The sequence below is a fragment of the Colobus angolensis genome, unplaced genomic scaffold (assembly GCF_000951035.1).
Source record: "Colobus angolensis palliatus isolate OR3802 unplaced genomic scaffold, Cang.pa_1.0 Scaffold44, whole genome shotgun sequence".
Taxonomy (NCBI): Eukaryota; Metazoa; Chordata; class Mammalia; order Primates; family Cercopithecidae; genus Colobus; species Colobus angolensis.
The window spans coordinates 6,514,182-6,529,071 of NW_012117821.1; the positions used below are offsets into that span (position 1 = coordinate 6,514,182).

At 45.1% G+C, this 14,890-nt stretch overlaps 1 protein-coding gene across 2 annotated transcripts in view; it reads right to left on the reverse strand.

Annotated features, from left to right (window-relative positions):
* Positions 1-13,596, reverse strand: part of TAF5 (TAF5 RNA polymerase II, TATA box binding protein (TBP)-associated factor, 100kDa) — a 21,928-nt gene extending 8,332 nt beyond the window's left edge. For both annotated transcript variants that reach the window (XM_011957355.1, XM_011957354.1), the window contains exons 1-5: positions 13,007-13,596; positions 8,023-8,260; positions 2,424-2,739; positions 1,200-1,363; positions 952-1,087 (exon numbers count right to left, since the gene is read on the reverse strand). In XM_011957355.1, coding sequence (XP_011812745.1) covers positions 952-1,087; positions 1,200-1,363; positions 2,424-2,739; positions 8,023-8,260; positions 13,007-13,565 — 1,413 coding nt within the window. In that variant the 5' untranslated portion in view covers positions 13,566-13,596. The remainder of the gene's footprint in view (positions 1-951; positions 1,088-1,199; positions 1,364-2,423; positions 2,740-8,022; positions 8,261-13,006) is intronic.
* Positions 13,597-14,890: the final 1,294 nt, after the last annotated feature.

Genomic DNA, 14,890 nt, shown 5'->3' on the forward strand with positions numbered 1-14,890 from the left:
CTCTATTTCAAAAAAATTAAATTAAATTAAAATAATAAAGTTTATATGACTGGGCACAGTGGCTCACGCCTGTAATCCCAGCACTTTGGGAGGCCGACGCGGCCAGATCACTTGAGGTCAGGAGTTCAAAACCAGCCTGCACAACATGGCAAAACCCTATCTCTACTAAAAATACAAAAATTAGCTGGGCATGGTGGCGGGTGCCTGCAATCCCAACTATTCAGGAGGCTGCAGCTAAGGCACAAGAAATGGTTGAACTTGGGAGGCAGAGGTTGCAGTGAGCCGAGATCTCACCTCTGCACTCCACCCTGGGTGACAGCACAAGACTCTTGTCTTTAAAAAAAAAAAGAAAAAATTGATAAACAAGCTTACATAAGTACTTAAACCAAGTTCAACAGAGATGAACCACAATTTGCTACTCCTCAAAGGCTAGCAGAATTCTGATCAGTGCAACAAACGCCATTAAACATTGCCTTCTATTCTGTGTAGTATCCAATTCTCTTTTCCTGACTGCTGTCTTTAAATTATATTAAGAGTTTAAAGGCCGGGCGTGGTGGCTCACGCCTGTAATCCCAGCACTTTGGGAGGCCGAGGCAGGCAGATCACAGGGTCAGGAGATAGAGATCATCCCGGCTAACACAGTGAAACCCCATCTCTACTAAAAATACAAAAAATTAGCCGGGCGTGGCGGCATGTGCCTGTAGTCCCAGCTGCTGGGGAGGTTGAGGCGGAAGAATGGCATGAACCTGGGAGGCGGAACTTGCAGTGAGCCGAGATTGTACCACTGCACTCCAGCCTGGGCGACAGAGCGAGACTCCGTCTCAAAAAAAAAAAAAAACAGAGTTTAAATAACAAAACTCCATTTTAGTTAACACATTTGTTTCTCTCTTAATGGTAAATCATCATTCTACATGACTCTCCAGGCAGAAATCGCCCAATTAGTTTACCAACCTGGTAAGCATTGAGAAATGTATAGAAACAAATGGAGGGTAAGCAGTCTGGCCCAAGGCGCACTCGTTTGGTGGTTTCTTTCATATTCATTATCTTATCCAACTTATCTGAATCTTTCAACTCAGGAAGAGGGATTCTGTGAAAGAAAAAGAGAGTCAAAATTACCTTTTGACTATTAACAAACTTGAACTCTCTATAACATATTGTCTCATACCTCCACACACAAGTTCCTGAAGCTTTTTCCTCACCTGTTCTGAGGTGGAGCATTGGGATCTTGTTTTTTGCTTTTGGATCCAATACTATCTTTTTTAGGCTTCTTCTTTTTAGGTTTTCCTTCTTCATTTTCTCCCTCTTCATCCTCATCATCCAAAGGTACCTCAATTTCTGGTTCTTTTAATAAACCAAAAAATACCTACAAGTCAAAAGAGTCAACATTTTTTAAATTATTTGTTCATTAATATACCCATTTTACATCTTGATAGGATAAATTACAATTACAAAATAGTAATTTACACTCTGAAGCAGGGTTCTGTACTTGTCTACCCAATAGCCATTCTCCCCTTTTTCCTTACTAACAGAACCCTGATTTTATTGGAGTAGCAATGTGCTCAGTTAAATCATTTCTGTTTCCAGGCTCCCTTGCAGCTAGGAATGTCTATATAAGTATATTGGGTACAGTTGTATAAAAAAAAAAATTGTTTTCCTGATTAAAAAGGGAAAGCTTCAGCACAGATATACCTTTTGTCCTCCCCCTTCTTCCTTCTTGGAATGGAGCTGCAATGCTGAAACTGCAATAGCCATTTGTGAGCACAAAGAAGAAAGCCACATTCTAAAGATGGTGGACCAGAAACTAGAAGGAGCCAGGGACCTTTATGGCATTGTGGAGCCTTCATGCCAGCCCTGGAAGGCCTTCCTCTGAAATTCATTTTATGGGAGAAAAATTCTTTGTTTCAGCCACTGCATTCAGGGTTCTATAAAATGCAACCATACCCAAATTGTCACATATAAACATCACCCTTAGAACACAAAATTTTATATACAGTATAAAATTGTTGCCAAGCAGCCAGGCACAGTAGCTCATGCCTGTTATCCCAGCACTTTGGGAGGCAGAGGCCGGTGGATCATCTGAGGTCAGGAGTTTGAGACCAGCCTGGCCAACATGGTGAAACCCTCTCTACTAAAGTAAATACAAAAATTAGCCGGGTGTGGTGGCGTGTGCCTCTAATCCCAGCTACTCGGGAAGCTGAGGCAGGAGAATCACTTGAACCTGCAAGGTGGAGGTTGCAGTGAGCTGAGATCACGCCATTGCACTCCAGCCTGGGTGACAAGAGCAAAACTGTCTCAAAACAAAAACAAACAAACAAAAACATTGTTCCCAAGCTAGCTATAAGAAAAATGTGTAACTTATGTAGATGGAAATGCTACAATTTTTCATAATCTGCATTATAGAGTTCTTAGGTTCATTCCCATACCTTTGATTTGTTTGCCTCTCGTTTAGCCTCTCCTGCCAAACTTCCCACCATCGCATCTATCTGTTGCTTACTACGCGGCATCCCATCAAAGATGTCAATGTAGAGGTGCTCCTGAACTATGTTCCATATCTGATTGTTCTGTTTCTCCTGAAGATGCCTCTTCAAGAGTTGGTACGAGTCACGGGAAATACGCAGAACAAATTTACTTGTTCGAAAATCCAACATGGTCTCATTCCCTTTCATGTGTTCCTTTTTGGTAAGACTAGATAATACACGTAGGTCATCCTGGTAATAACATTCCTGATCTCCATGGAACCTGTTTCAGTGATTTTAAAAAGTCATTTTTCAATGTAATCATTAAGGGATCTGCCTCTCCCCCATATACTTATAAACCATCCCAGAATATTTTCAGTATAGTAGTCTAAAAAATCCTGAACTAAACTGTAGGATAAGAAGTAACTCATTTCAAAATGACTATAATTCAGTTTCTGAATTTATTCTAAAAATGAACAAATGTAAATCTCTAATGAAATGTATCACAAACATTTTAAGAAAAGAATTTAAATATCCTAAGTGAAAAATAATATACTCACCATTGGTAGACAGTTTCTTTTTTTTTTTTTTTTTTTTTTGAGACGGAGTCTTGCTCTGTCACCCGGGCTAGAGTGCAGTGGCCGGATCTCAGCTCACTGCAAGTTCCGCCTCCCGGGTTTTACGCCATTCTCCTGCCTCAGCCTCCCGAGTAGCTGGGACTACAGGCGCCTGCCACCTCGCCCGGCTAGTTTTTTGTATTTTTTAGTAGAGACAGGGTTTCACCGTGTTAGCCAGGATGGTCTCGATCTCCTGACCTCGTGATCCGCCCGTCTCGGCCTCCCAAAGTGCTGGGATTACAGGCTTGAGCCACCACGCCCGGCCAGTAGACAGTTTCTTTAGAATGGAGGCATTTAAAAGAAACTGGTAGACGTTTGAAAATATAAGAACCCTTGCTTTACTAAATGTTATGGTTTCTCAAAACCCACTTTTAAAAGTTTTATTATGAAAATTTCAAAAGTATACAATAGAAAAGAATATAATGAACTCAGTGTACACATTACTCAGCCTCTCAACAATAATCAATACATAACATTCTCATAAAACCCATCATTTTTAATGATTTCCTATATTCATTGGAAATATAGGAAACCAGACATATTTTTAAAATATCAATACTTTAATATGATCACTAAACAACAAACTTAGTGGAAGTACTCACTGCTGATACCAATCAATGAGTACTTCCACTTACTCACTATTACCAAAGACAATAAAATAAAGCCTTTAGCCTTGATAACAACTAGTAAATTTAAATGTACTTGTGTTTTTACAACTCTTAATTTTCCTAAGAAAGTAAAATTAAAGACAATATATTTAGCATTCACTAAAAACAGCAACCAATGCAAAAACATTTTTAAAACAATAACTAAACATATTAGGGCTCCAGCTCTGAAAAAGATAGCCAACAGATTTCTAAACTGTTAACTATGTTACCGCACTACAACTCATCAATATATGATCAAAGATTTGAATAAAATTGGAAATCTCCGCCTCTTATATCAGTAACTGCCCATTATCCTCCTGTGGTGATGGGGATCCTGGCAAGGGATAAGACTGTCCATAAAGGAAAGACAGAGAATCCCCTATGATATTCCAGCTTCCTATGTGGGGAGACAGCTACACCATGAGACTGGAAGAGCAAAAAGGTTTTTCCTTCTTTTTTAGGGAGAGGTTCTTGCTCTGAAGCCCAACCTGGAGTGCAGTGGTTCAACGCAGCCTCAAACTCCTGGGATCAGGGATTCCTCCTGCCTCTGTCTCCCCAGTAGCTAGGACTGCTGTGCCACCATACTTGGCTAATTTTTGTTTACGTGATCTTGGCTCACTGCAATCTCCGCCTCCAGGGTTCAAGTAATTCTCATGCTTCAGCCTCCTGAGCAGCTGGGACTATAGGCACGCGCCACTATGGCCGGCTAATTTTTTGTATTTTAGTATAGATGGGGTTTCACCATGTTGGCCAGGATGGTCTTGAACTCCTGAGCTCAGGCAATCTGCCCACCTCGGCTTCCCAAAGCGAGGGATTACAGGCATCAGCCACCGTACCCGGCTCAATTTTTGTTTACTTTTTGTAGAAGCAGGATCTCGCTCTTTTGCCCAGGCTATGTTTTTGTTTTTTTAATTTTTTAATTTTTTAATTTTTCATTTTTTTGGTGAGATGGAGATTTACTCTTGTTGCCCAGGCTGGAGTGCAATGGCGCGATCTTGGCTCACTGCATCCTCCGCCTCCCAGGTTCAAGTGATTCTCCTGCCTCAGCCTCCCAAGTAGCTGGGATTACAGGCATGTGTCACCACGCCCGGCTAATTTTATCTTTTCAATAGAGACAGGGTTTCACCATATTGCCCAGGCTGATCTTGAACTCCTGATCTCAGGTGATCCGCCTGCCTCGGCCTCCCAAAGTGCTGGGATTACAGGTGTGAGCCACTGCGTCTGGCTTGTTTTTGTTTTTTTAAGTGACAGTGTCTATGTTGCCAAGAATGGAGTGTTTCGATGACAGTACTTTAAAGAGAAATTAGCTTCTAGAGTATAAGTTCTGTCATCAGCCTTTCTTAGTTTTTTTTTTTTTTTCTAAAACACTTGGCTACAGAACGTTTTGCTTTATATACTTCCTATTGGCATCCTAGTATAATGAATTACTATAATGGCATAGAAGCCAGGGGTTGCAAGTTCTACTGTTCCTCTACTACTACTACCCTGTGTTAAATGATAAATCTTGACTTCAGGCTCTATTGCTTGTATTAAACATTTCTCATTCAGGCTGGGCCCGGTGACTCACACCTGTAATGCCAGCACTTTGGAAGGCCAAGGTGGGCAGATCACCTGAGGTCAGGAGTTCAAAACCAGCCTGACTAACATGAAGAAACCCCGTCTCTACTAAAAATACAAAATTAGCTAGGCATGGTAATGTATTCCTATAATCCCAGCTACTTGGGAGGCTGAGGCAGGAGAATCGCTTGAACCTGGGAGGCGGAGGTTGCAGTGAACCGAGATGGTGCCACTGCATGCCAGCCTGGGCGACAAGAGCGAAACTCTGTCTCAAAAAAAAAAAAAACTGCTAAGCAAGGCCTCTTTTTTTTTTTTTTGAGATGGACTTTCGCTCATCGCCAAGGCACAATCTCAGCTCACTGCAACCTCCGCCTCCCAGGTTCAAGTGATTCTCCTGCCTCAGCCTCCTAAGCAGCTGGGATTACAGGTGTCTGCCACCACGCCCGGCTAATTTTTGTATTTTTTAGTAGAGATGGGGTTTTGTTATGTTGACCAGGCTGGTCTCGAACTCCTGACCTCAGGTGATCTGCCCACCTCAGCCTTCCAAAGTGCTGGGATTACAGGTGTGAGCCACCACGGCCAGCCTGCCTCCTTCTTAAATACTCCTTTCCCTTGGCTTCTATAACTCAACTCTCCCCTGGTTTTCTTCCTGTATATCTCCTCTACGTGGCCATTAAATTTGGAGCTCCTTGGGCCTAGCCCACTTACTGACTTATTTCATACTCTCCCCTAGTCAACCTCATCCATATCCATCAATACTGCACACAACTCCGATTAATAGTTATAGTCCCTACCTCTCCTCTGAGCTCTCATGTATCATCTACCTATCAACTTGCCATTTCTTAAATGAGTCAAAGGCATATTCAAATCAGAACTCAAAATTATTCCAAGGTCTGACAAATCAAGTCCTCTTCTAGGGTTTTCTGTATCAGGAATTGGCTCCCCTATCCAGCTGGAGGGGCCAGAAAACTGGAGATTTCAATGATACCTCCATCTCCCTCACCTCCCTAGCCAATCTATCAAGTCTCATTCATGACTCTGTCTACTTCTCTTCACCTCTACCACAACCTAGTCCAGTGTTTCTGAACAAGGGTGCTACTAGCATTTTGGGCAGGATAATTCTTTGTAAAGTGGGACTACCTAGGTGCACATATTAGAACATTTAGCATTCCTGCTCCTCTGCCCAGTCATTATGACAGCCAAAAATGCCTCCACCCATTTTCTTTCTTTTTTTTTTGAGACTGGGTCTCACTCTTGTCATCTAGGCTAGAGTGCAGAGGCGCAATCTCAGCTCACTGCCACCTCCATCTCCCAGGTTCAAGTGTTACTCCAGCCTCAGTCTCCCAAAGAGCTGGGATTACAGGAGTGAGCTACCACATCCAGCAAATTTTTGCATTTTTTTGTAGAGACTGGGTTTCACCAGGCTGGTCTAGAACTCCTGAGCTCAAAGTGATCCGCCCGCCTCAGCCTCCCAAAGTGCTGGGATTAAAGGCGTGAGCCGCTGCACCAGGCCACCTCTACACATTTTCAAATGGTCTAGTGGAAGGGGCAATTCCACCCCCAGTTGAGAACCACTGCAATAACTTCCAAAACTTGTCCCTATAGTCATTCTATCCCCCATGCGTTTCCCCACTGCATAGAAGTCCTTTCAAAGTATATAATAATGACATGGTCCTTTAATGACTCTGTAGCAGAAATGACTCTGTAGCAAAAAGGCTTCACTCTCCCCAAATACCCATTTTTCCTGTCTTCCTCCATAAAAGAAAACCTGAATATCAGCTGGGCACATAGACACTTAGGTAAAGACCACATTTCTTATTTCCCCTGTAGCTAGGTGTGGCCACTGACTGTTAAGATATAAAAGGAAGAAGTGTGTGCAGTTTCCGTGTGCCCTACCTGCTGACTGGCACACTGATGTGACTGCTTAGAGCAGGAAAACCATCTTATGCCACAAAGTGGAACATGCATGAAAAGCATGGGAGAGCAACAAGACTGAGGGAGCTGGGGCCCTGGTAATGAAGAACCCACCACACCAATCCCGAATGTCCCACCTTTATGAGAAAAATAAATAAACTTTTATTGTATTTAAACCTCTGTTGTTTGGGTTCTCAGTTACTCTTATTCTAATCTAATCCTAACACTGCTTCCTAGTGTTCTTAAGATAAAGGCAAAAATAAACTTATTTACGCCATTGCTAATGAGTTTTCAGTGACTCTCAACGAAATCTAATCCTACCCAATACAACTCCCTAATGCTCTTAGGATAAACAAAGATCTTCAACATGGCCCAAGAACCAGCCTATTCTTTTTTTTCAATGCTTTCACTTTAACAATAGAACCTGCCTACTGTTCCAGTCCCTAACTAATTCCCAGCTTCATGGTATACCACACCCCCATCCCATTCTCTGCTCCAGCTACCCTGGCCATCTTTCAGCCTCTGTACCTAGCAGAATCCTTCCCACCAGACAGCTTTAATACATACTTTTCCCTCTTTTCTTCATCTGGCTAACCCCTACCTAATCTTCAGATATCAGATCTCACCTCAAGTATCATCTCCTCTGGAAGCCTTCTCTGACTTCTCCAGCTAGATTAAACCCCACATTTTAAGTTCTCATAGCCTTAGGTACCTCTCCTTCACAACATACATTTTAAGCTGCAGTCTTACATTTGTGTGGTTACAGATGTGAACATATATGCACGCACACACACACTACGTGTGTGTATATATATGTAAAAATTTACATACTTCTCAAAGAATGACTTTGCTTCATTCTCATGTTGATTGTAGACTAGCTCCAAGTACATGTGCACAAACAGAGGATAAAAGAGTTGGGATAACTCTGCCCGATGGCAGTCCAGGGAACATTCAATGAAGTGTTTCAGTCCACTATAGTATTCTTCATACATTGTGGGATCTCCTTGTTGGCTGTAGGCCGACAACACAGCACTGACATCTGGCTGGTCTTCCACAGCAACACTTCCAACTGTTTAAAAAACAAAAAACAATTTTTAAGAAAATGACCTATTATGACCATGTGACTATGGCTGTTTTGTTAAGGCCCAGAGGTGAGTTGTTGCTCAGATTGTTGTCTCTTTCTTCCCAATGTCTCTTCCTCAGCACAATCACATAATCTGTTTTTTTTTTTTTTTTTTTTTTGAGAGGGAGTCTCGCTCTGTTGCCAGGATGAAGTGCAGTATGGAGATCTCAGCTCACTGCAACCTCCGCCTCGCAGGTGAGTCTCTTGCCTCAGCCTCCCAAGTAGCTGGAACTACAGGCATGCGCCACCATGCCCAGCTAATTTTTGCATTTTTAGTAGAGACAGGGTTTCACCATGTCTGCCAGATGGTCTCAATCTCTTGACCTTGTGATCCTCCCACCTTGGCCTCCCAAAGTGCTGGAATTACAGGCATGAGGCACCACACCCGGCCCACACGGTCTTTTTTTCTTTCTTTCTTTTTGAGATGGAGTTTCAACTCTTGTCGTCCAGGCTGTAGTGCAATGGCATGATCTCGGCTCACTGCAACCTCCGCATCTCAGGTTCAAGCAATTCTCCTGCCTCAGCCTCCTGAGTAATCCTACCCAATACAACTCCCTACCGCTCTTAGGATAAACAAAGATCTTCAACATGGCCCAAGAACCAGGCTATTCTTTTTTTCAATGCCTTCACTTTAACAATAGAACCTGCCTACTGTTCCAGTACCTAATTCCCAGGGCATGGTGGTGCATGCCTGGGATTACGGGCATGCACCACTATGCCCCCTAATTTTTGTATTTTTAGTAGAGAGGGGGTTTCACCATGTTGGCCAGGCTGGTCTTGAACTCCTGACCACAGGTGATCCACTCGCCTCCCAAAGTGCTGGGATTACAAGTATGAGCTGTCGGGCGCTGTGGCTCACGCCTGTAATCCCAGCACTTTGGGAGGCTGAGGCAGGAGGATCACGAGGTCAGGAGATCGAGGCCATCCTGGCTAACACAGTGAAACCCTGTCTCTACTAAAAATACAATAGGCCGGGCACGGTGGCTCAAGCCTGTAATCCCAGCACTTTGGGAGGCCGAGACGGGCGGACACCATCTCAGAAAAAAAAAAGATAACAATAACAGGCCATCACGGTGGCCCAGCATTTTGGGAGACTGAGGCAGGTGGATCACAAGGTCAGAAGTTCAAGACCAGCCTGGCCAACATGGTGAAACCCTATCTCTACTAAAAATACAAAAATTAGTTAGGTGTGATGGCACGTGCCTGTAATCCCAGCTACTCAGGAGGCTAAGGCAGGAGAATCACTTGAACCCAGGAGGCAGAGGTTGCAGTGAGCCAAGACTGCGCCACTGCACTCTAGCCTGGTGACAGAGCAAGACTCGGTCTCAAAAACAAAAAAAACAAAACAATAACAAGAAGAGTCAATATTCCTCCTGGAACTACCTTATGTTAAAGACAAATTGTATAAAAGATGGTATGTGCAAATCAAACAACTACATTAACTTTCTCTCAATACTCTGTGCAAATGGCACCCATTACCACCAAGCCATGCACTGCAGTAACATTCCCAGTTCTCTGAGCCACCCAAGCACTGTGTAACATTCCTGTAACATATCCTATCCTGTGTTCCCTTCACATTATATACATCCCTTACATCACTTAAGGGTGGGAAGGACCATGCCCTATTTATATCTTCAAAAGATAGTTATATGCTTAAAACAATTTCCATAACCAGCATTTCAAAACAGAAAATGTAAGTATTTATTTGTAACACAGCACCACCTAACAATACATCTGTCAATTAAATCAGAATTTGGTTGTTGGAAATTTTTGTAAGTTGCCATTATAGTACACTTCGCTCTTTACTGCACAAATGTGATAATTTCTTTGGTTACTCTGATGGCCTCTTTTCCTCCTTACTGATTTCTCAGTTATGATCTATAATTAGGTCAAGTTTCTGAAGAGATGGGAGATTACAGCAAAATAACCAACAATATGATTCATCTTATAGTTCATTCACAAAATTCAACATTAAAAAAAGATTCCTCTTAAACACTTTTTTTTTTTTTTTGTAAAGATGGAATTTTGCTCTGTTGCCCATGCCGGAGCGCAATGATGCTATCTTGGCTCACTGCAACTTCTGCCTCCTGGGTTAAAGTGGTTCGCCTGCCTCAGCCTCCCGAGTAGCTGGGACAACAGGCACATGCCACCACGCCCAGCTAATTTTTTTGTATTTTTAGTAAAGACAGGGTTTCACCATGTTGGCCAGGCTGGTCTTGAACTCCCGACCTCAAGTGATCCACCTGCCTCGTCCTCCCAAAGTGCTGGGACTACAGGCGTGACCCACCACACCTGGCCTTCAATCCACATCTGCACACATTTCTATTTATGGATTAAAATACAATGCTATGTATTCATACTTCATTTCTGGCAATGCTGCAAAGATTAGGTCTCATACAGATTAGATTAATTTGGCTAAAAGCTCTGCACTGGGTAATTCAATAAACATTTATTGTTAGCTCAGGATCACCTCCAAGACCTTATATTGTATATGAGTTTTACTGCATGGATTTGTGACAACAGTTTCTTTGAGAAAGCAGAGGCTCAGGTGTCAGGGACACATACAGAGGCATAAACTTATCCATACCAAACATTTTACCTATACATATTATAAGTGCCTCACGTGGCCAGGCGCAGTGGCTCACGCCTGTAATCCCAACACCTTGGGAGGCCAAGGCAGGCAGATCACGAGGTCAGGAGATCAAGACCATCCAGGCTAACATGGTGAAACCCCGTCTCTACCAAAACTACAAAAAAAAATTAGCCAGGTGTGGTGACATGCGCCTGTGGTTCCAGTTACTTGGGAGGCTGAGGCAGGAGAATCGCTTGAACCTGGGAAGAAGAGATTGCAGTGAGCCAAGATTGGGCCACTGCACTCCAGCCTGGCCGACAGAGCGAGACTCTGTCTAAAACAAAAAAAGCCTCATAACCACTCATTTAATAAAGAGAAAATTCAACATGAGAATGACTTGTCTCCTGACAATATTAATGTAAAAAAAAAATTTTTTTTTTTTTTTGAGACAGAGTCTGGCTCTATCACCCAGGCTGAAGTGCAGTGGCGCAATCTTGGCTCACTGCAACCTCGGCCTCCCGGGTTCAAGCAATTCTCCTGCCTTGGCCTCCCAAGTAGCTGGGATTACAGGCATGCGCCATCACATCTGGCTAATTTTTGTATTTTTAGTAGAAAGGGGGTTTCGCCATGGTGGCCAGGCTGGTCTCAAACCCCTGACCTCAGGTGATCCACCCGCTTCAGCCTCCCAAAGTGCTGAGATTACAGGCATGAGCCACCACGCCCGGCCAATATGAAGGTAAAAAAAATTAAAAGGTAAGCAAAGAATGACAATCAGCATCACACATGTAAATGCAGCAAAGACGAAAAGGTCCGTCCAATGTCCATGCCTAAACACATGGTTCTCAAGCTGCCGGATGTCAACATTCCTTAGAAGCCCTTATTCAAAAGTGAAGATTCCCAGATTCCACCTCTAGAGGGTCTGATTCACTAAGTCTGAAGTGATGCCCAGGAACCTGCATCCTCCAAAGACTTAACACTGGTAGTGCTCAGCCCATATATATTTTTAAAATTTCAGTCGGGTGCGGTGGCTCATGCCTGTAATCCCAGCACTTTGGGAGGCCGAGGCGGGTGGATCACGAGATCAGGAATTCAAGACCAGCCTGACCAATATGGCAAAATCCCGTCTCTACTAAAAATATTTTTTAAAAAATTAAGCAGGGCATGGTGTCGCACACCAGTAGTCCCAGCTACTGGGGAGGCTGAGGCAGGAGAATTGCTTAAATCCGGGAGGCAGAGGTTGCAGTGAGCCGAGATCACACCACTGCAGTCCAGCCTGAGCGAAAGACCAAGACTCCGTCACAGAAAAAAAAAAGAAAAAAAATTAAACTTTTAGCTGAGATTCAGGGGGTACATGATGTGCAGGATTGTTAGAGGGGTATATTGTACGGTGGCTGGGCACAGTGGTTCACGCCTGTAATCCCAGCACTTTGGGAGGCCGAGGCTGGTGGATCATATGAGGTCGGGAGTTCGAGACCAGCCAGACCAACATGGTGAAAGCCTGCCTGTCCTAAAAATACAAAAATTAGCCGGCCGTGGTAGTAGAAACCTGTAGTCCCAGCTACTCAGGAGGCTGAGGCAGGAGGATCGCCTGAACCCGGGAGGCGGAGGTTGCAGTGAGCCAAGATCGCACCACTGTACCCCAGCCTGGACAACAGAGCAAGGCTCCGTCTCAAAAAAAAAAAAAAAAAAACAAACTATAAAGTATTTATTAACACATCTTTTAAAAGGAAGAAATAGAGAGAAAATAAAAGTACTTATGATACTTAAAGTACGCTAGTACGAAACTGTACAAACACTGAGTGTCATGCGGACCTGCCCAAGGCTCAAAAGCCCAAATGATCCTAAGGGACCAAAAGCGTGAAGGTCCCCGCCTCTCCGCGCTCACCTTCCCATACATCCCTCTGCTCAACAGCTCTCCTCAGCCTCTCGCTGAAACTGACAGCTCGGAAGGGGGTTTGACTGCGCAGCCGGCGCACTAGAGAAAGGGGCGGGCATGTGGCCCTAGAGGCGGGCCCAGGAAATTCAAAACAAGCCCGCAGAGGTGCAGGCCTGCCAGCCCCTGCCTTACCGGCTTGCTCCCCTTCGCGGCGGCCGTGCCTCCCCGGAACCCCACGGCTTACCTTTACCTGGAGCCGCAGGACCTGAGGCTGAACCTGAGACGGCCGTGACCCCCGAAGCGCCAGTGCCCGGAGGGTCGGGGGCCGCAGGGCCAGGGGCCGAGGCGGTCACCCGGCTGAGAAGCGCGCTGGCCACCTCAGCGCCGACGCTGTCCACCTCTCCCGGGGCTCCGGAGCCCGCCACTGCCTCCTCCAGCAGCCGGGCCTCACGGCGCAGCGCCTCTTCGGCCTCGCGGAGGTTGCTCTGCCGTAGGAACTGCAGCACGGCCAGTAGAGTCTGTCGGTCGTGCGGAGCGCCGGCCTCCGGAGCAGCGGCAGGCACCGGGGCCGCCCCCGCCGGGGCAACGGTGGAGACAGCCACCGTGAGCTTGGGGGTCCCGCCATCCCCGCCAGTGGACGACGACGCCGCAACGTTCCCGCCGCCGCCGTTGGGGCCGTTGTTGGTAGTGCCGCCGCTACCCTCGCCTGCGCCGTCTCCCGCCTGCGGAGGTAGCAGCGTTGGCGGTCCCTCAGGCTCTAGCTTGACCGCCACCTCCGTCTGCTCCTCCGCCAGCGCCGCCATCTTGCGGCTGAGCCACCTTGCGCCGTCAAGCGTGATTGCATTTTCGCCACATGGAGGGCGGGGAGGAGCATTTCACGACAACTCTAGTAGGCCATTTACGGCAGTAGGAGGAGCGAAAAGGAAGGAGAAACGGAATAGGAAAGAGAGCAACTTTCAAAAACCAGCGAAAGAAAGGCAGGAAGTGGGCACAGGGAACACCTATTACATTTGTCTGATAATAATTGCCATTTATTGCAGACCAGCTATATTTAGGCATTATGATAGACGTTTTACATTATGTGATCTCCTTCAATTCAATAATCTTTTTCTTTTTTTTTTTGAGACGGAATTTCACTCTTGTCGCCCAGGCTGTTCAAGCGATTCTCCTGCCTCAGCCTCCCCAGTAGCTAGGATTACAGGCATGTGCCACCACGCCCGGCTACAATTAAATAGTCTTATGAGGTAATATTATCCCCACCCCATAGATGGCTCTGCCGAAACCAAGAAAGGTTAAATAACTTAGCAGAGTCACGCAAGAAGAAAGTCCAAATGTCAACATTCGAATCCACGTATTTAACTCAAAAGTATATACCATTTGCCAGAGGAAGGCTTCCAAGATACTGGTAATGTTTTACATTTTGACCCGAATAGTGCTTTTTTTTTTTTTTTTGCAATTTTTACTTTTGTAAAAGTTAAGCTGCATGCTTTATGAACTTTTAACCATATACATTACATTACATTTTATTTATTTATTTACTTATTTATTTTTTGAGACGGAGTCTCGCTCTGTCGCCCAGGCTGGAGTACAGTGGCCCGATCTCAGCTCACTGCAACCTCCGCCTCCCGAGTTCAAGCGATTCTTCTACCTGAGCCTCCCGAGTAGCTGGGATTACAAGCATGTGCCACCACGCCCGGCTAATTGTTGTATTTTCAGTAGAGACAGGGTTCCGCCATGTTGGCCAGGCTGGTCTCAAACTCCTGATCTCAGGTGATCCGCCCCTGGGCGTCCCAGAGTCCTGGGATTACAGGCGTGAGCCACCGCACCTGGCCCATATACATTACATTGCAATAAAAAGTTTTTAAATGCAATAAAAAGTTTTACAGGTGCGGTGGCTCACACCTGTAACCCCAGCACTTTGGGAGGCCGAGGAGGGCGGATCACGAGGTCAAGAATTAGAGACCAACCTCACCAACCAACATGGTGAAACCCCGATTCTACTAAAAATACAAAAAATTATCTGGGCGTGGTGGTGCGCCCGTGTAATCCCAGCTACTCTGGAGGCTGAGGCAGAAGAATCGCCTGAACCCCGGAGACGGAGCTTGCAGTGAGCCGAGATCTCGCCACT